Below are 27,535 nucleotides of genomic sequence, written 5' to 3' on the forward strand. Positions count from 1 at the left end.
AAAAAAAAGTATCTCTAAGTAAAATGAGATAGTGCCTTTTTTTTTTTTTTTTTTAATTTTGTGGTTAGATTAATATTGCTAATCACAGGCTTGCTAAAATTAGCAGTGACAGCAGTCAGGTTACTCAAATGGGTTCCCTGAGCTCTTTGGATTTAAGTGAACAATGAAGAAGGGACAAGAAAGGAACCTGCCCTGCCCACATGTCCCCAGCAAGCTGCTACCTGGACCCTGCCTGAGGCAGCACAGGGGCTCTCCTGAAAGGGAAAATCCCACAGCAACAAGGGCAGCCCAAATGGGAATTCCCAATCACACAAACTCAGCATGCACAGAAATCAGCAAACTAAAATTAGGTGGTTTTGTCTCAAAAACAGAGCATTAGCTTACTGAGAGGAAAAAAAAAGAAAGAAAGAATGTGTGATTAGAGAGGAGGGTTAATTAGAATGGTCATGTAATGAAAATTCACTTCCCATTTTTAAATATTGATCACACTTAAAAGAGCTTATCTTATTTGAAAAATGACATCCTAATCTGCTGACAGATACATTTTATTCCCAAAATGCTGACCACTGTTCTGCATCCACACCTCCATATGCTAACTGCTCCACAGTTTGATGCTCTCAGAAGCAGAAAGCCACACTGGAGTTCTGTACCTGCAGATCCCATTGTGCCAAGGGACCCTGTATCCTCAGGACAGCTGCTGTGCACACTTCTGTACATGACTAACACACAAAGTGTACCACAAAATATACACAAGGATATATTCTACAGCTTGCAGTCTTCAATGCTATTTTGACATATATGATCATACCACTCAAAGTATAGTAAGGGTTAAAGAAGAATAGTGAGAGCAAAAGCAACAGCAAAAAAATGACAAGCCCTTGACTTGGATCTTACATCTGGGGATGAAAACCCTTAGCACTGAACAGCCTGAAACTAAAAACTTCCACTTAATAGGATTCATGCTTCTTGTCTTCTGATTATACTCCAAAGGAGAATGATAAAAGAGTCTTCTCTCTTCTGATATTCTGAAAGTTAATAAAGATGTTCCAGTAATCTGTCAGTTTGACCTCTGCACATGCAGTTTTGACGTGCTGCCATTGTCAGAAGTAGTTTTGTTTTTCAATAGCTCAGTAAAATCAGTTTTAAAAAAAGGGGCAATGAAGGATTAAAATGTTATTTTTATTTTGTGTTTGCCAGTCTGGGATTAAAACTGATAGAAATAGGAATAGTGCTGAGAATACTCAATTCCCAATTGTCTTTGAAGGTGGTAGAAAGAAATCAGAGTCTCCCAATTGACAGGACTTTGTACATGCAGTACTTTGATATATAAGGCAAAATTAAAGGACTGTTAAATCCATTTTAGATTAAGCTGCTATCTGACAGGAAACTATGCAAGTGCATATTGGATATCAAATCAGGGGGAATTGTTGGTTTTCAGAGTTCAAGCAGTTTTATTCCATGGACCTTAGCTCCAAGTAAAAGCTGAATAAGGTAAAAGAATGCAGTCCTTAAGTACTGGATGTTCAGAGGTAAAAGTAACAGCTGTCACAGGCGGCTTGAAAGTTGTACACTTAGGAAAGAACAAAAGGGAAATTATTTGTTTAGGATGTTTTTGTTGCATCTTCCACACCTATGGAAAGTTGTTCTCAACCCAATTTTCTGGGTCACTATATTTAAAATTTGACATAGAAAGATGTAGCAAATTACATACAAAATCAGACATGGTGGTAAAAAAGACCTATCATTTTTTAGATTAATGCCAATAAAACAGACTGAAGTGTGAGAGTCTTCCCACTGAACTTAAATATTTGCTGTTTGCATAGAAAATAATTTACAACCTGTTAGTTTTTGCAGATTCCATGTTAACAGTGACTTTTGGCAGAGCTGATTTCCACAAGAAGCAGCCATAGACAGCTTTAGTTCAAGGGCCAGGGGCTGTGTTTTGCCTTTTAGGAGAAAGGAAGCCTTTTCTTGAGCATGCTTATTAATTAATTGTTAATATTACTTTTGGTTACCAGATACTTACTATTATTTCCACTGTCCTCATTTTGCCAACATTTTGGAAATGAACTGCAAATGCTGAAAACTTTCATTGTACCATATGTAAGTTCTTCCATATTGTTTGCCAAAATGGCATTGTAATTCTAATAGCATTAAACAAAAAATAATTTTTAATCTATGTATATATAAAACTTCCATTTCCTTATAGAAATAGAAACAATATGCATTTTTACAACTCAAGGGTTTTTCTCCTTTACAGCTTTTAACTTATTTTTTAAAATGCTCTCTTAAGGAGAATTCACCTTCAATAGATGTGCATTTTCTGCACTGGAAATCTTTGCACTAACTTGCAAACTTGTTTTTTGAGCATGCCTCTGCTGCTCTGTATCAACACATCACAACCCTGATGCACTTAAATATGTGTGCTGCTTGTTACTGCCCCTTGTTTGTAGTCCCAGCAGCCAGCCCTGTCATATTGCAATACAGGCAAAACTGAAAAACACACTGGCAAGAATGAGGCCACAGGCTAAAGTGTCACATTTATGTATCAGCAGATCTGAAGTCAGTATTATTAGATCAAGGGACAGAGACAAAGGTATATTCATGTGCTGAGAGAAGGGACGAAGAACACAAAGTTCACTTCATCATCGCCTCCACTTCTATTAAATCTCTCTGCCTCTGCCTGGTATGGCTGACCTTTAAACACCACAGTGGGAGATCTGCATCTGTGCCAAAAGAAAAGATAATCAGAGCATTCTTCCCTGCTCCCATCAAATTCCTTTTTTAATCTCAAGTTCAGCCAGCCTATCACTCCTCCTCTCAGAACGCATTACATCTCCATGATGGATCAGCTCAGGAGAACAGTCTGTCAGCTTCCCCAAACAAGAAATTGCCACTTACACAGGGCTTGCTTTTCTCCTCCTGTAGATGTGACATTTCAGTCTTCTTGTTACCTAGTTTTTGTTCACTGTTATATACTTGTTATCTCAACAGCAGAATTTGCTTTTGTCTTTGGTAGAATTGAACCAGAGGCCAAAACACTCCAGGTCACTAAAAACAGCTCTGTCTTAAAGGGGGCTAGAAAGAACACCTGGGTCCCTTAAAGCTTTTCATTATTATTTTGCCTTAATTTTCATAATTCAAAATGGTGTGTATATTCAGAGATAATTTTGAAATGTCCCAGAAGACTCTTTGAAAATGTTTCCATAAAATCAAATATTTCAACTAGACTTGTAATTTAATTGCAATATTTAAAACTAAAAGGTATTTCAAAGCAAAACCTAAATGTGTCAAATCAGAAAGTACTAAATCTTGGTATTTTGAAATATTTTTTCAAATTTGCTGCATTTTAGTATGGAATTCCCATTAATAACAAGCCTTTTCTAAAATATCCCAAATCTTTGAAGAATTTTTCTTTAGCCAAGGCTCACAAACAAAGACTTAGACTACAGAGAGACTCTTTACCCAAATATTTTTTCATCCTGCAATATATTCTAGGATGTTTTTTCAATATAACATAATCAATATTCAGACTTAGAAGTATTTGATGCAGTAGATGAGGAATGTAAGGCACTGCAGCCTAAAATAACCTCCCTCAGAAGAATGTTTAATGTGACCCTTGGTGCTCACCAAAATACTTCAGCAGCTGAGTGTTTGTTTCATATGTGGGAAGTGTCCAATATCATGGCCCAAGTGGGCAGTTTAATGTGGTTTTGGGTTTTTTTACTGTGTAACTAGGACTATTCTGCTTCCTCCACATACCTGAATACACTATTCACATTCAGAACTGAGACACTCTGGTGTGTGCAATTATTGTGCAGCTATGGCAGTGCAACCACCATGGTATCTCAAATCCTTTGCCACTGCCTGAGTTTTCCAACACTAGTGCTGGCCACAAAGCCCCAGCTGATGCTCCTGGGAAGTGTGGCTGACACCCCAAGCCTGTGCACCTTTTGACAGCAGGTAGAACCTCCAGGCCATGAGCACAGAGCAGTTAATAAACTCAGCAGAGAGAAAACCTAAGAACACAAGAAAGAAGATATTTAGTTACTACTGTGTCTGGAAATATTATCACCCCAGAGCTGGTATGGTGTTCAGTCTTTCCATCTCACTGATGTTTTGTACCTCACTGAATTTATATCCATGCTTCTGAATTGTATTACTTTGCTATGTTATAAATCAATTTTTGAAGGAAGGCCCTAACTTCCAAATGCTAATTCAGAAGGGAGATTTGTAGGAGATCTCACTGCTAAGGCTAATTTACAAAGGTCACTGGCCTATGAGGATACTGTTTGTTTCTTAAATGACAGTATGAGCAGTGAGCCAGTGTAGCAGCAATTTAGCTTAGCTCAATTAACATTTCCTATTCAGAGAGGGGGAAAAGTATCTTCTTTCTCAAGACTTCTTGTTTCTGTTAGAGAATTCTTCCTTCTCAGATTAAAACAGAAACCACAGAAAATCCCTCTTGATATTTTAAGCAGTCCTTCTAATTTCCATACCAAATTCACTGTTGGATGAACCTTTGTGAGAAGATGAACTTTTGTTTTTATAATATCCAACTCAGTCTATTGTGTTTACATACAAAACATTTCATAATCTACTCTTCAAGCATCCTTATCTTTCAAAAACAGATTTAAAAACTGCCCTCATAGAGGATATGCCTGATTAAAACTGCCATACAAAGTGTAAGAAAATGCAACATAATGCCTGTCTCAAAACAGACCAACAGTCAGCTCTCTAGGTTCAAATCATCTCACCTCACTTCTGTCGTCTAAAATTAGGCATCCACACTAAACTAATCACTTAGTCATCAAAGAAACAGGCACTTTATGTAATCACGAGAAATCTTCAGAAAATCTTTATCTTGAGTTAACAGTCAATGGGGTAAATAAGGGTTTAAATTGAGAAAAGCCCAACACAATAAAATCTCAGAATACCTGCTTGAATTTGTTAACTTTGAAAGCAGACAAAACAAGCAAAGCACTGAGGAGTGACACTGGTGGGTGGGGAGTACAGGCCCATATTATTAGTACAGGATTTAAACTGAGCACAGAAGGAAACACTTAAACTGGAAATAACACAAATATCAATGGCTTGTTTTATTTTAAAATGGACTTACAGCCTAGTTGTGTGATGTTGCTGTACAAGCTGGCTCGTACAGGGCAGTTAACTTTGCTATAAATAAGAAACCCAGCCGGCTCCAGAAAAGCAGCCCCTGGGCTGACAGAAGGAATCTCAGCCCACTCCTTCCCTTTCTCCCCAAGCTGCAGACACCTCACTGCTCGCAGCTGGGCGGGCTCAAGGAGCAGAGCAGAGCTAACTGGGCTTTTGACCCCCCACCCAACAGGGGTCCATGAAACTCCCTCCTTTGCTACAGGGATATCGGCTGTGTGCTGTCCTTGTCCCCATTGTGGGTATTAGATGTGACACTGTGACATCAAAATAATTTTGTTACTATCACCACTGGACTGGCTGGCTGCAATAATAAAATCCATTCTCATGTGACTGGAGAGCTGGTGACACAGATACACAGGTCTTTGTGGTCCAGATTCAGAAACTTATTTCATAAATTCCTGCAATCAAGTGAAATATTGTGACAGGAAAATTAAACACTGATGGTTTAATCAATATGGCCACAACAGAATATTTATAACTGAGCCACAGAACAACATTAACAAAGGATATATGAGAGTAAGCAATACCACTGTGCTGATTCAAATTATTGCTCACTGATTATTTTGAGAATGCAATATCCTCTCTTTTGACATGTTGTTCTGCCTTCACTTTCAAATTACTATTATCAAATTCAACTTTGGTGCAACACTAACATCATCAGTCCAGCTGAACAACTGCTCTGAAGCCTGACAAGTGTGTGGAACATGTTCAGCTGGAACACTGCCTGACAGGATAGAGCTGAGATGCTGCTTTTTGTAAGAGGAGACTCACTGAAGTTGAACTCATGACTGGATTCAGGAAAACCTACATTTTTTTAAAAACACTTTTTCCCTAATTTGGAGAGAATTAAACTTTTCATTACACAGGTAATTTCATAGCATGTATCTTTGAGTGCAAGAAGTTACCTTTTTTAAATGAAAAGGAAATAGTCGTCAATCTTCCTTATGCTATAAATATCTTTTAGAAGAGCAATGTTAAAATAAACAGGAACGGACACCCCTGTTTTCATACATGAAAGCAATGGAAGAACAAAAGATCTAGACTACTGATTGTACTGTGTATGAGATCCAGGCATGTGGATGCCAGACTCCTCCAAGAATTAGGGTGGCTGAATAACCAGCAAATGCCCAGGTGATTCAGACAGATTAGCATCACTTGTTTCAGCCCCAGGAACAAATCAGCAGGAAATTGGCAGAAAGCTGTGAGCCAGCAATTTCTGCCGGTATCTGCATTAACTTTTTACATATTTTGTTTACACATATTTTAACAAGTTATTTGGAGCAGTAAATAAAATAACTAATGAAGATTTGCAAAAGGAAGCAATGGTACTAGATGACTAAACGGTAGCAGTGATGAAATTCAGTCTAGAGAGATCAAAAGGGAGTAATTTTGTGAGGAAATAACCAACAGTTCCTGTGATTCTATAAAAGATCTTGACTGTATTGATTAGCAGGCACAGTTCTGCCCTTCCACCTCATGCACAGCAAGGCGCTGAAAAAGGTATAGGGAAAGGAGCAAGTGGATCTTTTTGTGGCTTCCAAATAAGGGCATTTTTAAAAGACCAGAAATACTTTGAAAACAATAAAAAATGAAAGAATAAATGGCATGGAGAAGGAAAAAAAGGGACTGGTGTTCATTTTCCCTTCTGATACCAGAATTCATAGACAGCAAAAGAAAAGATCATATGTGGGGGTAGTCAGGGTATGAAAGTCTTTAGCACAGGATGCTGAGATGTCAGAGGTTTACAGTGGGCTCAGACCCACACCTGGAGTGCTTTACAGGCAGAAACGAAGCACACTGAGAATGCAAATAGGTTTTTTCCTCAGCTTTTGTTCCCCTAGACAAAACCTAGGAATTGCCAGCATCTGAGCTGGTTTCCACCTCTCAAAGCTTGCAACAGCTCCGCTGTGTTGGGCATGCCCCACAAAGGCTACTTGTACCTGACAAAAGAAAAAAGCACCTTTTTTAATCTGCTAAACAAAGTATTGTGTATTTAACAATATGCACAGTCTTGTCTGCATCACTGGCCTTTGCTCTGTCAGCTGGTGCCCACAAGCCACCCAGCTCCTTGGATGTCACAACTACACCTAAATGGTAAAACTGCTCTCATAGTTGTATTTCAAAAGCCTGATGTCTCATCTCCCTCACCACCAGCCTTCTCTGGTACAGTTACTGTTCTGTGCCTTTTTTGCAACATTTTTCTTAGTTTGTTTAGCTTTTTAAATGTTTCAACTACATCTATTGTCTCTTAGTATTCCATAGCCAGGTACATGCCACCCAAGATCTGATATTTCAATACTTAAATTTATTTTCAGTAGCAGAGATGAAGCCCATTTCTGCAATAGCACAACTGACTGGCTTTTGGAGTTGTCTTCCAGAACATCCAAGTTGTAAGGAAATTTGTTTGTTGGCTCTTGTACCAGTGCAGGAAATAAACAAGCAAGGATAGAACGTGAGGCCTCCCCTGCAAACATGCAGCTCATACCTCTCATTTAAGAACCCCCTAGTAAAATACAATAATGCTTGGCAATTTCCTCCAAAGTTATGGGAATTTTGTACTGGATTGGGTCTTGAATTCACCTGTCATCCAACTCCAAATCTTACAGAGAGCAGACAGCACCAGGCTATGGAACACTTCCCTGGCTAAAGCCTGGGCACCTGTCCCAAAGGGCACAAGTGATGTTTATACATTACAATTTTCACCAAGAAGCATCGTTTCTGATTTAAATAAAGGGATAATAGAAATAGCAAGGATCCAAATCAACTCATCTCCTCTTGATCAGTCCTGCCCTTCTGGCAGCATCAGGCTCCCTGCTTTGGGGAGCACTCTTAGCTCTAGAGCATTACCCACGGCTCTGTGTCCAGCTGGGAACCAAGCTCCAAGCACCTTGGCCAGTCTCAGCTCTGAAGTATGTGCATGTTTAGGTATACATGCTTCTGAAAACCACAACTACTCAGATCCAACTCTATCTGTACTATTTGCCTTGAGAAAGCAAGACTGCAGTGCTCCACTATATCAATTTAAAAATACATGTGTTCTCAGCTTAACATAGTTTATGCCACTGTAGTGGCCACTAAAATCCAAATATGCTTCCAAGTTGGAACTGCTATAGTAGGTGCTCTAATGTATTTAAAAGTTATTATATTTATATAAATTTAATTGGTATTACACATTCCCTGTTGTGTTGTGTCTGTATAAGTTGGACTGTTCTGTTCCCCCTATCATGCAATGGTTCTGCCCTGGTTCTCCCTTCCCTCCTTTATGCTGCCAGTTATCCCAACTCCTCCCCAGTTGCCTTGGAGATCAATGTACCCTTTCTCAAATCCCTCCCCAGTGCCCTGTCTGTCACTCGGCGCTCCCACCCTTCTCTCTGGAACTCTCTAGAAACTTCCACCTAGAGCGTCGAGTGATTGGCTCAGGGGCCGGGGCCCCACCCTCAAGTTATCCCCATTGGTGTTCTCCCTAAGTCAATCTTTTGTATCCCACTCCCCTCTGAAACCCTATTCGTCCAAGGACTGACTCCTCCCCTGTGTCCCTCCCTCCTTAGAAGCTGTTGCAGCCTCCCCCTCGCTCTCTTTGGTTGTTGGTTTCCCCTGGGGCCCAATAAACCTGGATTCACCACAGCTGGAGAGCGCTCTCTGATTTCTGCTGACTGTAGCCATAAGCCAAGCCACGTCCTGCCACAAGGTAACACTGCTGTCACGGCACAGAGTGCCTGCCTTAGGTGCTGTACCGAACCACGGAGATCGGGATAGTGCCCCCCTACTGCTAGCGGTGCTGGACAGCCGGCCGGGACATCCCAGAAGGACAATCTTTCTCCAGCTGGACCGCTTCAATTCCCCAAAGGAACTGCCAGATTTCTCTCACTTACATGATACTGTCAGAAATTACTGAATTTTTCTTAAAAATGAGATCAATCTGTTTATCTCCACAAAGCCCTTTTGTGGCCACTTGCTTAGCTGATAGGTTTTTTCATTTTTGTTCTGTTTTACCTCAGATAGGCTCACAGTTGATGCATGAAGTACAACTACCACCTAATTAATTTGCTGGAGAATTTAGCAGTTGATAAATACAGTTTATCAAAAAGCCATCAATCAAGCTCTTGCTTAGAGATACTGGTAAGGGCATTAAACCAATGTGAGCAACTTTTAAGATACTTAGTTCGACTACTAGAACTGGATAGTAGATATCCTAGACACTGGATATCTACTAAGATATCCAGAAGATAACATAAAGTAAAATTGAAGTTAATTTGAATAGCAGCCCACAATATAATCCCCAGTAAAGTGACATTTGGAACAACTAATTCAACAATAGGAGGTGGCACTGTGTAAGGTCTCTCTTTAGAAGTAAGTTTTCTTCACTGTAGGCAGCACACTGAGTCACAGCATAAATATAAATACGTACACACACCCTGTGTATTCACACATGCAGCAAGATCAGGCTGTGGATTTTCCAGGCAGTGAATCTGTGCAGCCATCAGTCTCTCTAATCACACACCCACACTCATGACCAGCTAGCTCTTGCATTTGGGACACAAATTCAAACCCATGAAAGAAAACAAATACTGGATTTTATGCTTAGGTCTTCTAAAATGAATCATGATTTGGGTATTCCAGCTGAACAAGTTATTTGGTCATCAGTGATCACCTGTTCTTTCTGAAAATGAAGTCACTTCAGGATGGTTTAGCTTCAGTATTAAAAATTGGAAAAGCCTGCAACTTTGAGTTTGTGTTTCAGCTGTCATTTGATTTAGCAGCATAGTCAAAATCAGATACTCTTGTAAGTCAAAAATAACAACTTATTCTGTAATCACGTGGCCATGAAGAGAAACGTAAATGCAATACACTATTTTTACTTTAGCTCTTTACCTATTCTTCTTTCACTATCTCTAGGTCACACAAGATTAATTATTAATTCTGAGCCAAATAGTTTTCCTAAGTAAATTTTCAGCTGCAGAGTGAATTCATTGATTTTTTCCCATCTTTGCATTACTGCACACGAAAGCACCAAAAGCTAAAAAACCCCACAAAAATTACTAATGCATTCCTTCCAGGCACTTGAGATGATGTTGTTGTGAATTTTTGACTTTAGTATTCCAGCAGTGTTCCAAGCTCCAGTTCAAATGAGTTTAGGTCAGTGTACATTTAGTCACATTTGCAGGACTGATTGTCCAACAAACGAAAATCTCCTCCCAGTTGTATCTGCAAATCTCTTAGTGCTGAAGAAGTATCATTTCTAAGCAATAAGGAAGTAGATCCTTCAGAAATGAATGCTGAGTCTCCAACGTATGCAGGGGATTCATTTAGCACGCAGGCAGGAGCTGGGCTTGGTGATTCCTGGGGGTCCTTTCCAACCCAGAATATTCAATGATTGTGGCAGCGAGCTCCTGCCTCTAAGCTGGGTCAGAGCCCCGTTTCCCCTTCAGCAGGTCACAGGTCACAGACTTTCCAAGGGAGAAAGCTGGCAAACGACTGGCACTAACACAGTGCCTCCTGTACTTTGGGCAGCAGGATCCTGAACACTGTGAGCTAATACTCCCAGAAACACACATTTAGTCAAATTCCCACTGAACACCTTGGTGGAAAGGCTTACACTGATTTCTCAAATTACAATTCCACACCATCTAATTTCTGTGCAATGAAATGCTACGCAAGGACAAAGCACTCTGTCTTACTACATACCATTATAAGAAAATGGAGTACATTTACTATTACCCAAGGCCACTTATTTATTCTTTCCTGAAATGCCAGCCTTAAACATTTTTTGATATCTGCCAGCAAAGGGAGTGTTCAGTGGCAAGGCACTTACACCATATATTCCAAACAAGTGCAATTCCATCAAACATACCTCCACAAGCCTGCTGGTATGTTCTCGAAATATAGCAGCATATTCCTTTATTTCTTTCTCTCTTCCATTTTTAGCAGCTTCAATGAGAACTAGGAGAGGAACAGTGGTGTCTAAGAAGGAGTCTGAGATGTGATCTATAATGGCTTTCCGGAGCTGCAAAAGAAAGCAGTACATCAGTACCTGCTAACTGGAGTATCCATTAAAGTCTGCTGGAATTATTGTCCATTGCTATTTGTAACACAAACATACACACGCTGTATTCATGCATTATTTACACCAGAGGGCTGAAACCTATGGCAGCTACAATTCATGTATTAAATACAGAAAACTGTATTTAATTTTAAGGAAAACTTTAATATGCCACTAGGTAAATATGCCCGTTTGTAAGTGTTTGTACAGATACATAAAACACTACATCATATACTGGTTCTCATGAAATCAAGGGAGCCAAACAAATATTCCCCTTCCCTGATGAATAGGCTACTTAAGTGATTGCACATGTGAAAAATTAGTTAGCCCAGACCTCATATCTCCTGGGTATTCTCCCTTGTAACTCAGATGCCAAGGGAGAAGGCTATTTAATTTTACAAAGAAAATATTAATTCAACCATGTTTGTACTCACAAAATAGCTACGTCCCATGATTTCATAATTGCAAAATTACCCAAGTATTTTCTTTGTGGGAAACACAGTCTGGTTTGCAGAATGGCAGCCTTCATGGTAATTATGTCAATGAGATTACTGATTGTGCCACCTGATAATGTATTAATAGAGCAAGAAGATCTATAAATGAGGCAGGAGTTCAATTTTCTCTGCTTAAATTAATTGTTCTTGAACTTCTAACTTAAATTATTAAAGAAGTATAACATTCTGCTATAAATTACGTGTCTTAAATTAGCTTCACAGAAGCTTGTAACCAATCACTGGGACATTACTTACTTAAGAGGTTATTTTGCATGTTACCTACACATGACAGCTGTTCATTTAGATCACGCAGCAGTACAGCAAACATACCAACTGGAACAATACATGAAATGCAGCTTAATTATCAAATGCACTGAATTTCCTACTCCAAATCCAGTATTTTTACAATACATAGAAAAGATATTGATTGGAACAGAAAAGGACACTAAATGTTTTTAAGCTCATCACACTGTTGCCAGTGTACTGTTTTCACTTGGCGTTTTGCTCCAATGTATCTCTGTGAAAACTCGGTAGAAGAAAAACTCCCACCACGAGAAAAATAGAAAAAAACCCACAATCTTTTTGATGCTGCTGCAGTGTTTGTAGGTAGAGCATGACCACGCAGAGCAAGAAAGAACAGTGGAGAAATCTGCTGATTATCAGACAAGATCTGAATATGAATTCCACCACTGGCTTTTGGATAGCCTCACCAAAAGTCAGCTCTCCTTGACTCACCAGAGGGACACAAACCTTCCAAACAAACACAGGCAGTTCAAATTTGGAATGGTTTCTTTGTCTAACCTACTGCAGCCCATCACATTAGGATATACTGTCTGGATACACTGTATGTTCTCCAAAGTAATTTACAAATACAGAGGCTGTGGGATTCCAATACTAAATAGGATTTCTTACATTCTCAGCTTCATTCAAGCTGAAATTAAAAAATAAAAACTATTAGAAAGTTTCACTACCAGAAATAAAATACATTGAACCTCCAGTCCTGCCAAGTTACCTACTAAGACTTCTCTGTTGTAAAGGCTCCACTGAAGAAAACAGATATTCTTACCTGTTTAAAATTAGGTACATAAATGTGACCTTGAAGAGTCACAACTTAAAAATTGAGATTTCAATTTACAAAAAACAACAAGTGGAACCATCATATCCATGGCCAATGGTTGATTATCTCCAGCAGAAATATTCTGGAGTCCTGTACAGCCCAGACTGCAGGACTTCCACAGCCTTAGCACACTAGCACTACAACAACCTCAGGCACATTTGTGCTGAGCTTGAGATACCCAATTTCAAACCAGCAGCCGAATTTTATCTCTCATTGCATAATTCTTTGCTACAGCTTTTCACTGGTTTTCTTGGCTTAATTAACCTTTCACACAGAAATTATCATTACTGTTTCATTCTAAGAAATGCTCTACCCTGCAATTACACAGCAAATTGCATCTTCTTCAAGAAAACAAAGATAATGTTGTGTCTTTGCTGAACACAAACAAGTCTGAAATTATGTTCCCGTTGTGGTTCTGCAAAGGAAGAACCACATTATTCACACGAAGCTGAGAGTTGCAAAGGATGGCTTGTGTAGCATTAAAGAACAAAGAAATACAACATAGAAGAAAAAAGGAAAAGACAAAATAAAAAAGGAATATCTGAGGCAATATCTATTTCTTTTCATGCTAATTCTAACGAGCATTTCTTCCATGACTCAGTAAGTCTGTTTCTGACTCTGGCCACCTGTAGGGCAAAATGCTAAAAGCTAAGTAGGCAGAAGGGAGGCATATGAGCAAAGGACAGCACCAGTAGTGCCAGCACGCAATGCTAGGGAAGTTATTGTGCTATAATTAAACTTCTTCTCGTATTTTGAAGTGAAAGAGACACCAGTAGAAGAGGGAAAGGAAGGGGAGGATGATGTCTGACAAATTGTTTTCTTCTTAAGATGCAAGGTCTTACCCTTTGAGCAGACTGTTACAGAAGCATGGACAATTTTTGGTTTTGTCAATCAAAATGCATTAAAAAATAACACAGGAACATGTCATTTATAAAACATGGGGCATAAGGTTGTCAAAAACAGTGGAGGGTAGAGAAAAAAATGCCAGCAGCTGTTTGCAACACTATTCAGCATCAGTACTGATGAGCACAGAAATCTCAGCTCACCTCTTGCCTTACTAGACTACCCTGGCAAAAGTCCTGGGCAAAGCTCAGAGCAGTTACTGCTGAGGGATCTCCCTTTCCCCTTTCAAAGGGGAGCCAGGAAGGCCATGTCTTTTGTGCCCAGAAACAGCTACCCATGATGAAGAAGTTACATAAAAATATAAGAATATCACCAGGAACAACATTTATTAAAGCAACCAGCCAGCCAGAACTGCAGAACAACCACAGGAGAAACATCTGTGCAGTCCATTCATGCTACACTGGGAAAGAACTGGGAGGCAAGAACTGAGTATGGTAATTTCACATAATTACAAATTGGAATGAATAGGCAATTCCTTCCTAAATATTTGTAAGCTCTCCTCAGCAGAGAAGCAGTGATCCAGGTAAAGCTGCACATGCAGAAATGACACACACATCTCCAGCACAAGTACAAATCAAAACAAAGCTGAACAGCTTAGAATCCCCAGAAGTACTGGCCAAGCTCCTGAAATGAATGCAAGTAAGTTCCCTTGAAAAGCTGGAGAGTTTCTATAGCTCCCAGAAGATCCTGTTTTGGGGACAGCTACTTTTGCCTTCAGTCTTGCCAGACACAAGCCTTCCTTCACTCCCCTTGCTGTAATGTGCAAAGGTGCTCCAAAGGGGCCCGTGGCATAACCCACAGCCAGGCTGCTGGCTGGGACAGCACCTCTCTGATGGGGCACTACTGAAGAGATTTTAAAAATACAGCTTTATAAGGTTTCATCTTTAACCCAAATTTTGCAGAGGCAGTCCCAGTGAGGACTGAAAGCAGAGTACACTTCAAAGCACAGCCCTGAAAGCACTGAGAGTGCCAGCAAAGGTACACAGTACCATTAAAAATACAGTATTAGGAAAGCTGCAAGAGTAGAGCAAACAAACTTTTCATGTTTCTTGTAAAATTGCTGGGAGACAGAGTAATGAATGTTTGTATGTGAAAGCAAATAAGACTCTACTGCAATATCTGCAAGCACAAAACTCACAATTTCATGTCTCCCAGAACAGGAATTAGGCATGCAGTAAACATTCTTCCTAAAACAATTCTTATGCAATTCATATGTATGAACATAGAATTGGAGGAAAGATATAAAATATTTCTCATAAATGCCTTCCAGTGGAAAAAATGTCAAGCAGCACAGAGCTGCTCTGGTAAGAGGAAATTACTGGTTCTAGATTGACTATAAATTGGGCATGATTACATTCAGCCTGAACATTTTCCAAAGGTTTACAGAAAGACACAAATTGAATCAGTTAACAGCTTTTAACCACTGTAACAGAGTCAATAAAGTGTTTTAAGCTGGAGTTTAATTAACTCATGGAAGGAAATGAATGGAAGGGTTCCTAGACACACTGAGCTGGTGATGCAGGTCTCTGCACTGAACATATCTTGGACAGAATGTAAGCAGAAACTGGATAGCTACTTGGTTGTAAACACTGTATTTATATTATACTCTTCTCATCTTTCAAGGCCTCCCCTGGCTGATTATGGGAGCAGGAAGGAATTTATTCCTCATCTTGAAGCACAGGCTGGCTTGCAAGACTGAACACAAAGCTGGGAGGGATAGTCTTCCACCAGGGAGTTGTCTCTCTACAAACAGCCCAAGCTGCAGACAGGATGAAAGAGTTGTGCTCATGTTCCTTGTAGCTGTAAACTTTCATGCACTTGGTTGGGGCAGCCTGGCTGAAAGAACTACTGACTTTCTAGGGGTTATCTTTTTGAAAGGGCACATTATACACATCCAGCATATTCTGCAGTTTTTCTCAAAGATATTTATCACAGAGAAAAGGTATAAACACAGCTGATGTCTACTGCTAGCCTTCTGCCCTTCACTGAAGTGGTGGATTCTGGTCCACGTCTCACACTGGTTTTAGGACACTGGGATGTAAAATGGGGGTAGACTGTGGACTGGGCATTCCAAGACCCTCCTGTGTGGTAAGAGTTCTCACAGCTGTAAAGACCCACACATAGTGACTCAGTAGTTCCTTCAAGGTGTCTGTTCCAACAACCAGTAATAATTCAAGCTTATTGAAAATTAAACAAATCTTGATGGCTAGAGTACATTACTGATATATATCTACAGCAAATATATTTAGACATGCATACATACAGATATATTCAGCCAGGATCATTTGGCAGGGTTTTCTCCCAGAGTTTTGAAAATTGGTACGTAAATATTATGTGGAATGTGCAATTGTCTTCAATATATTTTTATTATGGAAAATAAAATATTATTTTCAAAACACATAAACTGAAAACAGCAAATTGGAAAAGAATCCCTCAAGACCTTTTTGTACCTTTCATTTGCCCAGGTCTCACCTGTCTGCGGAGGTCTCTGGTCTTCTTGCACATACTGTCTATGGCAACATTCAGGGCATTGCTTCTCTCTGTCTTGTCAGTCTGCAATCAAGGGACAGAAAACAATCAGTGGCTCTCTGGGACCCTTCAGCAAGCACATCCTTTGTGTCCCCAGTGCATCAGAGCATTTGGAAAATCATACATGCTGGAGGATTTTTCAAATTTTTCATACATTTCAAGAGCCAGTACCACAGTGTTCACAGAATGCCAATTTATGATGTTAAGCATAATTTGCTGAATCAAAATATCTGCTTTAGAAGCAGTATACAGGAACAAAATAAACACTTCTTAACTTCTGAATTGCTGTAATACTCCCAGTGTAATCAACAAGATGAACAGAATTATGATGATAGTGACGATGGTGATGATAATGATTAATAACAGTAATAACAACAATGACAACAGTAATATTTATGGCAATCCATTAATACCCTATTCATGTGAAAAATAATGCTCTCTCTCTCTACAAACAGTGGATAAATTCAGGTGCCCACAATGCAGTGTGGTTATGCTTTTGTCTGTACTGTTCATTCTCCTTCTGTAAAACAGAATGGGTGAGTTTCAAAATGTCCAAGTTGGTGCAATGCAAACACTGTCCATGAAAGGGCAACCTCTTCATTCCACAGCACATTCATCCTCAGCATCTAGACGATTGAGCTCTTGAAATATTTGAGAGGTCTGAAGAGAATCAGTTTACTTTGTAAACAATTTTAATTTTTTTTATTTCCACCTATAAGCAAAGTGCTTCTTTCATGATTACCTACTTGAAAAGTGTACTTCACCCTTCACTCAGCCTCTTTTCCCTACAATATCACCATAATACTTCTGTGCCTACTAGCTGGTTTGGATTTTGTTTTCCTGTTAGTACAGAAACAACATGAAAATACAAAATGTGTGATGAACTTTGTTTGCCTAAAGCAAGCTATCATTTCTGACTGCCTTGGACTGCCCTGACCTAAAGGAAGGAACCACAAATAGTGGTCTTTTACACAAAGCCAGCACACATGACATTTACAGCACAAAGAACCAGGCTCTCATAGATGCTAAGCAATAGCTATGAACAATGACCACAGCATCTACCAAACACCAGGAGGTCTTTATTATGGACATGCCTGTGTTATTTTGTAAATAACAACAAAATTAATATGGAAGTAGTAATATCATGGTAGGCACCCAAGAGTATAAGCTTATTATCTATGTATCATACTTCAATCAGAGTTATTGCCTTACTAAAGAAACCTGTCAACAGGACAATATGCTTAACATGAAAACTAAGACTAGAGGTGTCAAGAAAAGAACTCTTACATTAAAATGGAATGTGCAATGTCATAAATGCCTTGAAATTATTTGTACATTCTGTATCAACTGAAAGGGAAAACTACTTTAAAACCTGAACTAGTATTTTCAGGGAGATTTAGAAAATCTCCTATGACTCCTGTCTCTGAAACTGGCTATAGTCTTTGCAGGGAATAGATGATCAAAACCAGGTCTTGGAGAAAGGTCTGAACTTCACCTTAAAGCCTTCAAGGAATCCCTGGAGGTGGATACTCACTTTTGTTCCACAGCAATGCCATCATTTCTTGTACCAAGGCTTGCACAGGAACCAAAGTAAATAATGACTCCTCTATTACGCTTTGCAAGCTCTTGTCAACCTTGACAACAAAATGATCCCTTCTGAACTGCCAGGTAAACAGGGCCAGGAAAAACTCAATGGATACAACTCAGTTTATGCCTGTGCATTTTCAGACCTCAAAATGCACTGGCATATCCTTTGAAAGTTTTATATTTAGAGCCTATTTTTCTATAAAGACAAAATCATTGTAAAATACTGGGATATTTTTCAAATTCCCTGGTAATCTGTAACTTCAAAGGTGGCCACTAATGATACAACTGGCTTTCAGCTAACCTAAACCTTTGAAGCAGCTATTCTGAAATAACCTCAGGCAGCAAGTGGCATAAAATATTGAACAGTGAACAAGACAAAAATACTTTATTTTCAAATTCTTAACATAATGTCTAGAAAGCAAATCTAACTATACATGAAGTTATTCTTCACCTCCTGTTTTCCCTTAGAAATAAAATACACTACAAATGCACTGTAAATGCAGCTTCAGGCTGTAGAATATGGACAAGTCCAGACTGCAGGTAACCTCATTACTGCACACTCTCATTCTTCCCTAAAGAAACTTAAACATCAAAAACCCTACAGTACTGTTTGGATAAATCCTACTTACAAAGACATCTAAACCATGTGCAGTCTTTTGCAGTCGGGGAACAGCTGGCTACAAAGTCTCCTGTGGGAACACTCTCAAACCCCAGTGGCCTCAGGCTGCCTTCTCCTGCCTCTCCCGGGTAAAGCCCCCGGCCCCTGGGGAGCTGAAGTCCCCCTGTGGGTGGGTGCTCCCCTGCAGACTCAGACTCCACCTGGGTCTGACAGCACAGCCCCAGAGCTACACGAGATGGTTCCACTCTTGAATAACCAAAACCAGCAGATGTAACGTTTGCCAAGTGTCCATTGAAATGCTGGCACAGGTGACCTGCGCACCTCCACACTCAGCAGAGTGCAGCTGTCCCACTCCCCAGGGATGGAATCCCCACACGTCTGGACTTGAAATACTCTGCATCTGCTTGGCAATTAAATCCTTCTGGTGATGGCTGTACTTCAGACAAACACACCTATTCTGAGACAGTTCCTTTGTGTACAGAGTGACCAAATTAGGAAAAGGGCTAGGAAAATTATGCACATTATTCTGGGTCTGGATTTTAATAATCAGGCAGTTGAGCCTTTCAGTTATCCTGCACTCACCTACTGCTTTTTCCTGTAAAATATATGTAATAACTACAAGCTACATGGCTCCCTTGTGAAGATCCTAAAAGCAATATCCAGTTCCTATTTCAATGCATTTTTAATATTTGGAACATTTTACAAGCACTAAGTCACAGTTTTAATAATATTCCACTGAGTGAAAATAAGTATTTTTAATTAACACTGGATAGCATGAAGATAAATGCTGGGTACTGCAAATAATACAGGCCCATCTATTTCACACACTGACAAACAGCATTAGTTGAATGTCTCAAAAACTACATGTGCAGAAAATCTTTCCTGCTGGATTTCCATTGAAACCAGGACACAGGTACGGGCAGATCCTCAGCTGAAACACGTGGCCCTATCACCGCTGGCTTTGATGGAGCTCATTTACAGCAGCAGGGGACTGTGACATTGCCAGGCACTGCACAGACCCTTCTGCACCCCAAGGTACACAGGTGCAAACCACAACATCTGCCCAGCCCTGCAGGGCTCAGGAACCTGCCTGAGCCAAACCCCTGTGGGTCCATGCCAACAGCTGCCAGCAGCAACAAAGACTGCAGGGATCCCATAAGCTCCGGACTCTGTCGAGCTGACCTTAAAGGACAATACAGATACTCTGGGAAGGGTTTGATTTTCACTTTATTGATACTTCTGAAGGGCCACAAATGTTTACCTGATAGTTGCACTGATCAGTAGTATAACAAAGATATGGGCAGAACTACTTGAGTGATCATCTAATCTCTTCTAGTACTTAGGCCAATATTCCCCTATTTAAAGGTCTGTGGCCAGAAGCTAAGTATATCTTTTGTTTCATGGTATCTGTTTGTTCCAAAATAGTCATTGAACAATCCTGGGAGGAAAAAATAGAATAAAATATCCAATCTTCTAGCATGATTTTCTTTGTATATCCCACAATGACAGAATGGTTTGGGTTGGAAGGGATTTTAAAGCCCATCTCATTCCAAGCCCCTGCCCTGGGCAGGGACACCTCCCACTATCCCAGGCTGCTCCAAGCCCCATCCAGCCTGGCCCTGGACACTTCCAGGGATCCTGGGGCAGCCACACCTTCTCTGGGCACCCTCTGCCAGGGCCTCATCTCCCTCACAGGGAAGAATTTCTTCCCCATGTCTGGGCTAAACCTGCCCTCTGTCAATTGTCTCCAGCAGCTGAACCATGACTCTGTGCTAAACAGCTTTTGATATAGTTCTATGTAGCCAAGAACAGTTTTAGTTTAAAAAAGACTAGCACATTTATCAAAATCAGTTCTCTAGAGAAATATTTAAAAAAGAAGCCAAGCTAAAAGGTAAACACCAATCAATACTACAATAACTTAAGAAATGTCAGAGCTCTAATTAAATGATTGACTGTTTCAGCCTCTGTTGACTGCAAATAATCCTACACTCAGCAATTAGAGAGCCCTGTACCTTGCACCTTAATTTAAAAAAAAACAGAAAACAAAAAACAAACTCTCACACAACTTAGGTAGGACATTAAAGTGAAGTCACAGCCTCTCTACAGACACCAAGCATTTTATGTCTCTTGTAACAAATGAGCATGTAACATATCATGATTTTTTTTTTTGTATATGGAATTTATAAATGGTTCTTCTTTTCATTTATAAAGTCACTGTGAATTCTAATCAAAACCATGAGATTATAACAACATTGTATAAAAACAATTTTACAATTTATTCTGCATGATGAAACAATCTTGTCATTACTTGGGGGAATTTCCATACCTCAATTTTTTGTGCAATGACAGGATTTTTTTTCATACATAGCCTTATAGAAACCCTGATCTTTCAAGTCCTGTTGTGGAACTCAACAAAGTAAAGACATCTACAAGCACCTGTCTCAGAAAAGCCCCAAAGAAGCCCATAAGCCTTTATAAGGGAAGATCCAGTTCCATCCTGTTGCAGTCCTCATTTAGCCCCACTGCTTCATGGCTGCCAGAACTGGTTAACACCACGCTTCAGCCACCAGTCACTAAATGAAACTAATACCACTTCCTCCATTCTTTGCTAGGAGGGGAGAAAGGATTTCTTACCTTGAAGGTCACACAGAGAGAAAAAATTCCAATATGACTGTTTGGCTGTGTGAGAAATGCCAAGCATGGGGCAGAACCTCCTTGCATTCCCTTGCACCATTCTGATACCACTAGGCCCTGGGATTTGTCCCTTAAAGGCAGAAGTAATTTCAATATTATTTTACCCTTCAAATTTTCAGCTTGTTCCTCAAAGTGCAATGTCCAAGTAAAAACCAAGAGTGCTTGTTGGAGGTGCCATGTCTGGTTAAATACACCAGAACAAAACAATGACCTTCTCCAAACCTGCAGGACTCAGAGGAGAAGCCTGGATCAGGCTGGAACTCAGAAATGAACTGGTTGTTTACGGTTCTTCTTCTCATGGATGTGTCATGCCTTCAAACAAAATGTTTTAAAGACCTCCTGGTTCCCCATCCTGGAAGTGGATAGGAATAACTCCTTGAGCACAAGCAACCTCATTGAAACATGGAACTATTTAGATGCATGAACAATCATATGCACAGCATTCACTGCCTGAGAAATCTCTCACGTGAACATTTCAGAAGTTATCCAAGGAATCCTCTGACAAGGCAGTAAAGCCAGTACCTGACATTTCTGACATTTTTCCTGTGAAAAGGTAAAAGCTCCCAGGCCTTTTCATGCAGCATTTCAAAGCCTATTTTTACTGTACAGCAAAAGGCTGGAAAGGGAAAATAATTTAGAAATATATTTATTACCTTTCTTTTTTTAATATGGGAAACACATATTAATAACCCACAAATACTTTTAAGTTGAAAATCACTACCTCCACTCAGAGACACAGATTCCCTACTCTTAACACACCCACCCCGGTGTGATTTTTTTAAAGACACCTGGCTCAAGAAAACCTATTTCTGTGATAAACAGGTAAGCATATTTTTTTAAAAGGGGTACAGAAAATCATATGCAAGTGAGCGAATAGGGACTCTTTCATGTGGAACTGTTTCTCATTATAGAGAAGGTTTTTTCCTCAACAGCTTCAATATGAGATTGTCATTTTCCTCCTCTTCAAGCCCTCATGGAGTTCTCCCTATGGATCTAATGCTGTGAGATGTGAAGTGCCTCATAAGAAATTAATTACCTCAACCTCCACTGCTACAACTTGAGTACTAAGGGCTCTCCTTCCTGTGTCAATTACCCTTTTCCAATCAATATGCAGGAACAGCCTAGAATTTAAAGCCTCTCAGCACAACCCTTTTTTGGCATTCAGTTACGTATAGTTTGTAATACTGCAAAACAAATTTTCAATTTCATTCTAGACAGGCATACATCAAACAGTCTAAAAACCCCAGAATTTAGAATGCATAACCCTTTAATAATTAGAAAAAACACTGAAACACTGAAACGTGCAGATCCCAATAACCCTAAAATCTCAGAAAGAACGATGTTGCTGGAATATGCAGATTGTATTGTCACGGTACAGCTGGTCTCTAGCTGAACAAGATAAATCTGGCCAGGACAAATCCAGCCTGGCTGGCCTGGCTCATTCTGGAGGGGAGGCAGCAGAGACCTCAGGAACCCTGCTCAAGATGGATGCAGAATCACCGGTGGCTGGAGAGCTGGGCAGGGAGAGCTCCCATCCCCTCAGCTCTCTGAGCCAGGAGATGCCAATGAAAAACAGCCAGAACAAACTCAAGGCTGTTTGCTGAGGCTGCTCCGTGGGCTGTGTCGTGGGGCTGTCTCCAACCCGCGTCCCTGCATCACAATATTGCACATTTTAATCCACTCTCCAAAACACTGGTGCCAGTCAGCTGAAGGTGTGGAGGATGGCCAGGTTGTCTCAAAGGAAAGAGCTGGGATCCTTATCCCTGGGATAATAAATTCTCTTGAAAGTGACTGGAATCCAGTCATGAGAGAAGACGAGCAACCTACACTATTCTAAATTTTTAATGGTTCTTTCTGATAGGTAAGACAAGTATCTCCTTATATCAGCTTTTCTCCTACTTTTTCACATTGGGAATATTAGAAAAGTCCAGCATGACTCCAAGGTGATCCTGAAAAAACACCCATACTTTTCTAGTACTTATTTGGGGAGAAGTGTCCCGGGAAGTGCATGTCATAGCCAGCATGTTGGAGAGCAAGTACAACCATCATTAACAAACAACCATCACTTACTACTTCTAATGCAAAATCCAAACACCACAGGCACTTCATAACTGAAATATGACAGTCTTAAAACTTGATGAGAAACCTTAAAGGCCAGTAGTACTTTACTTTGGTTTGTGTTTCAACTATCAGAGGAATCAGCAGGGAGTAAAAACAACATTAAATTTCTTTTAATCACATGTTACTGTCATTCACAGATGATGCAGGAAGAAAAGGCAAACATAAGTACAAATAGAGCAATACTATTGAACTGACAGCAAGAAGTATACTTGAGGTTAATCTGCCTTTTACTAAGAAGAATTTCTAAGTTTCTAGTCCGTATTAGCTTTTAATTGAATATCCATCTACCTTTCACCAAAGTGTTCTGGCAGTTTTACAGCAGGAAAGTAGAAAATTAGTTGGAGAAAACCTCATTCTACAGCAGCAGCACAAGACTTTCCTATGCTGAACTATCATATAAATTGCTTGGAGATTATATGCTGTTATGAGAAAGAGGAAGGAGATAGAGGGAGAAGAAAATTCAAAATAAAATATAGTACAGTTGCTGAAACAGTCCTTCTCATTCAGATTCTAAAACTCTTAGCTGTACTTCAAATCTGAAAGGTACAGTCTTAAACAGCAGCCATAAATAGGGAAAAATGTCCAGCACCAAGCCACCCACGTTCTGCCATACCGAGGGACAGACTGAGTTAGTGCAGGTTCCAAAGTGGCACAGCAAAGGCACATCCTGCATTTTTCAAGGAACAAAACACAAGCTTACTGTGGCTTTTGAGGTGGAGTTTTAATGCACAACATGCTACACAAACAGATTCCTGTACACTTAAGAGGAGTGTAACAGCACTCAAATCAAACAGCATTATAAATACACATACATACAGAATATATTTAAAAATATATAGGGCGACTAAAGAATTGTATTTCTATAAAGAAGTCTTCCAAGTCCTCACAGCCTCTCCATGCCACCCAGTACCCTCATGCTTTCTCCTTGTATTTCTGCTGTACCATGGAGAGATAAGGGAGGTAGAACAGGAAAATTAAGCTTGCTGTGTTGACGCACTCACTACTCTGGGAAAACTTCTATGATACTTTTCATGATCTCTCATAGAACAGACATGCTGTGATGTTTCTTTTAACAGAAAACCAAGCACACTCTTGTATCACACTGGATGGGCAATGAAGATTGAGTTCCCTGATTTTCACTCCCACATAACTTTAACATTTCTGTGTAGCTCCCCACAAGGAAGCAGCTTGAGATAAATATGGGTGGACCCAGGACAGAATTTGGCCTACAGACAGAAACCTTAGAAAACAGCTACTTAGCCAAGACTTCAGCTCTGAACCAGGCAGAGCTTGGTAATTTCAAATAACACACATGCTATGGATGTGGCTCTGCTCAAAACTGTACTTCTAAATAGAAGTTAAACGCTGAAACCCCAAACAGACCAAAAAATGTAATTCCATTTAATCATGTATTAATTGTATTAGTTAATCCCTTTGTAATCCAGAGTAATTAATTTAATTTAACACCATGCTGTGATGCAGTATGTGAATCTAGGAGGCTGGGAGGCACTTCAACATATGCAGTGAATGACAGTCCAGCTTTTAGGGAAAGGTCTAACTTAAGTTCTCAAATTTACAAATACTTCCACTGAACACTCTCCAGCATCCTGTGTGTGTCATGAGTTCAGACTGTGTGAATGATACTTGTCCACTCTGTACAAGGACTAGAAGGTAAGAGGGAGGAACACAGGAGGTTCAGGGGATCATCACAGCAAATGGCAGCTGATGCCAACACCTCACTGGGTGAATTTAGTCACTCCTGAACAAAACATACCAACAGCATCCAACTGCTCCAAGGTGGTATTCCCAGAATAACTAAATGTTTCAAACACTCAACTGCTATTTAAAAATTCTCTATTGCTAGCTGGACATCTACTCTAGTTCAGAAAGTTTCTGTTGTTAGCACTGTGGGGGAAGGCACACAAAAGAGAAGAGTGCCTGAATGATGCTATCACACTGAGGGCTGCCAAAAGGGGCCCTTGCAGAGCCATTTACTCCACAGATGGATCTGCAGAGTGAGAAATCAGTGCATTACTTGGGCTGTGTGATTAGAGTCACAGCACAAGCTTGGAGATCCTGGGTTCCTGTGCTAGATGAGAGAAAAAAGCCCCAATTTGTTAAAAGCAGCAGCTACCAAATGGAACAAGGGAGGCTGTATGTGATGGCATGCAGGGAAGACAACTGAAAATTACAGTCTCCTGCAGGGCTGGGATCTGCAGAGTCGTGCATGAGATGAGGAGAGTCTGCTATTCAGGGCATATTCCTCTGCAGTCCTATGCAGAAATTCCCTGAGATTTTTCCCAATTTATTTTAACACCAAAAAACCCCAAATATACCTGTGGAAACATTCAAACTCATCATGCAACATTTCTGACATTCCAACATAGCAATCATACTTCATGCTTGAAGTTCATTTTCTGAGGACTTTTACCTTAAACTTTGTAGAGAACTTTTGTCTAAATTGAAAATGCAAAGTTTCGTGTTTAGTTTTTTAAACTATTCACATTTCCAATTAGCCAAGGAATTAATTTATTGTAAATGAACTTAAATTTTCATATCATTGTCATCAGCTCCATGAAAGACTATAGCAAAAAAAGGAAAGGAGAAATATAGATTCCTAGACGTAACTAGAACAGAATCAGTAGGAAAGTCATTAGGAATTATGTTAGGTAAAGCAAAAATACAGAGCTCAAAGACCTTTTTCCGTTAAGATTTATACTAAATCCTTCAACTTTCAATGGAATAAATTAAATACTTAGGTGAAATCTAATGAGTAACCTGTTCTTGCTGTAAATGTGTGCTACTGAATTTCATGTGAAGTTTAAGAAATGTTAAAAATACAGCCAGAAGATTAAAAGCAAAAGGTTAAGTAGGATCTTCATGAATATGGTTCCCTCGTGGTACATGAAAATTCAAACATTCATAGTTTGCTTTTCTACATAAATGCATGTAAGATCTATTTATACTAAAGAAATATTCAGGTTGTGTGGACCTGTAATCAAGGCCTTAAAAAGATCTGTTGTTTGCATAGCCTAGAAGTGGCACATTCCATAGCCCAGCGTGTAAGATGTCAAACGTTTCCACAGGAAACCAGCGAGCGCCTGCCCTGGGCTCTCCCTCGCTGCTCCTCAGCAGGGCTCAGCCCCGCAGGGACTCTCACCTCCCCACGGGCGCTGAACAGGAGCAGCCAAGGGCAGCCAGCGCCGAAGCCCACCCACACTGTCCCTTCAACAACAGTTACTGCTAAGGAAGTCTCCTTTACTCTTTGCAAGTGCTTGTGTTTGTTCTAGCAGGGGCAGCCAGCTACCACCGTCAGTTGTTAGCTGGCAGATAGTTTTGGAGTTTCCCATGGAACCACTGAAGCCTCCCAAAGTCAGCCGCCCCCTGGCTCCTCCAGAGCCCGCAGCATTTCATGCAGTGCCAGGGCACCCGCAGCCCTGCAGAGCTGCAGCCCCGGAGGCCAGGGAGGACTGTGCCAGGCTGTGGCTGCTGCAGGACAGCCCCTGGCAGCAGCTCAGAGTGCTCTGAGGAGCCTGGACACGCTGGGGCAGCCAGCAGCCCGGGAAGCTCGGAGTGCAGCGCCCACTGACCCTGCAGCTCTCCGGGGAGAGCTCACTGCGTGTCCTGTGCGGGCACCAGCGCTGCAAGAACCCTCCTCACTTATGATTTACCCTGCTCCTGCTGCTCCAAGAGCTGCTGCTATTGCTGGGCGTGCATCTGGGCAGTTCAGCACACACAGATACGTTCTTCACACACATCACAATCCTCTCACAGAGTATGCAAAATTAAATACAGATGAACGTGTCAGACTGGATTTAGCTTACATTGTAAACCCACTTTGGACTGAAAGAGCTGCCAAAACTTCAGGCTGATCTGATGAGAGGCTCAAAACAGCAAGTGTGCAAACCTCTCAATTTACCATGTTTGAGAGCCACGTTTAAGCATTCCAAATCAAAGAAAAGCCAATTTTATATTAATTTGATATATAAATACTGTTAGTAAGTTCCATGAAAAGAGACTTAATAACTTAGTAAAACTGGGAGCATGATTCTGAGAATGAAGATAACGTGATACTTACTAGATATATTTATTTTAGTTCAGACTTCCATAAATAAAATACTTAATATACTTCTTATTATTTTAGGATCAGTATAGCAGAATGAAGCCCTCTTCTGTAACCCCTCCCCTCCACTCCTGTTGCACCAAAAGATATCCTGACCTCTGTATTTTAAAATTACAAGGAGAATTGTATGTCT

At 40.2% G+C, this 27,535-nt stretch overlaps 1 protein-coding gene across 5 annotated transcripts in view; it reads right to left on the reverse strand.

Moving 5' to 3' along the window:
• The window catches only part of CTNNA3 (catenin alpha 3), a 435,224-nt gene that overhangs the window by 171,905 nt on the left and 235,784 nt on the right, over positions 1–27,535 (reverse strand). For all 5 annotated transcript variants that reach the window (XR_011681008.1, XM_071438368.1, XM_071438369.1 and 2 more), the window contains 2 exons: positions 16,202–16,282; positions 11,027–11,179 (listed from right to left, as the gene is read on the reverse strand). Coding sequence is in view for 4 of the 5 variants with exons in the window: in XM_071438368.1 (XP_071294469.1) it covers positions 11,027–11,179; positions 16,202–16,282 (234 nt within the window). In the remaining variant the exon portion in view is untranslated. The remainder of the gene's footprint in view (positions 1–11,026; positions 11,180–16,201; positions 16,283–27,535) is intronic.

This window comes from Agelaius tricolor, unplaced genomic scaffold (genome assembly GCF_023055355.1).
Source record: "Agelaius tricolor isolate 1412-34295 unplaced genomic scaffold, bAgeTri1.0.p SCAF_13, whole genome shotgun sequence".
Taxonomy (NCBI): domain Eukaryota; kingdom Metazoa; phylum Chordata; class Aves; order Passeriformes; family Icteridae; genus Agelaius; species Agelaius tricolor.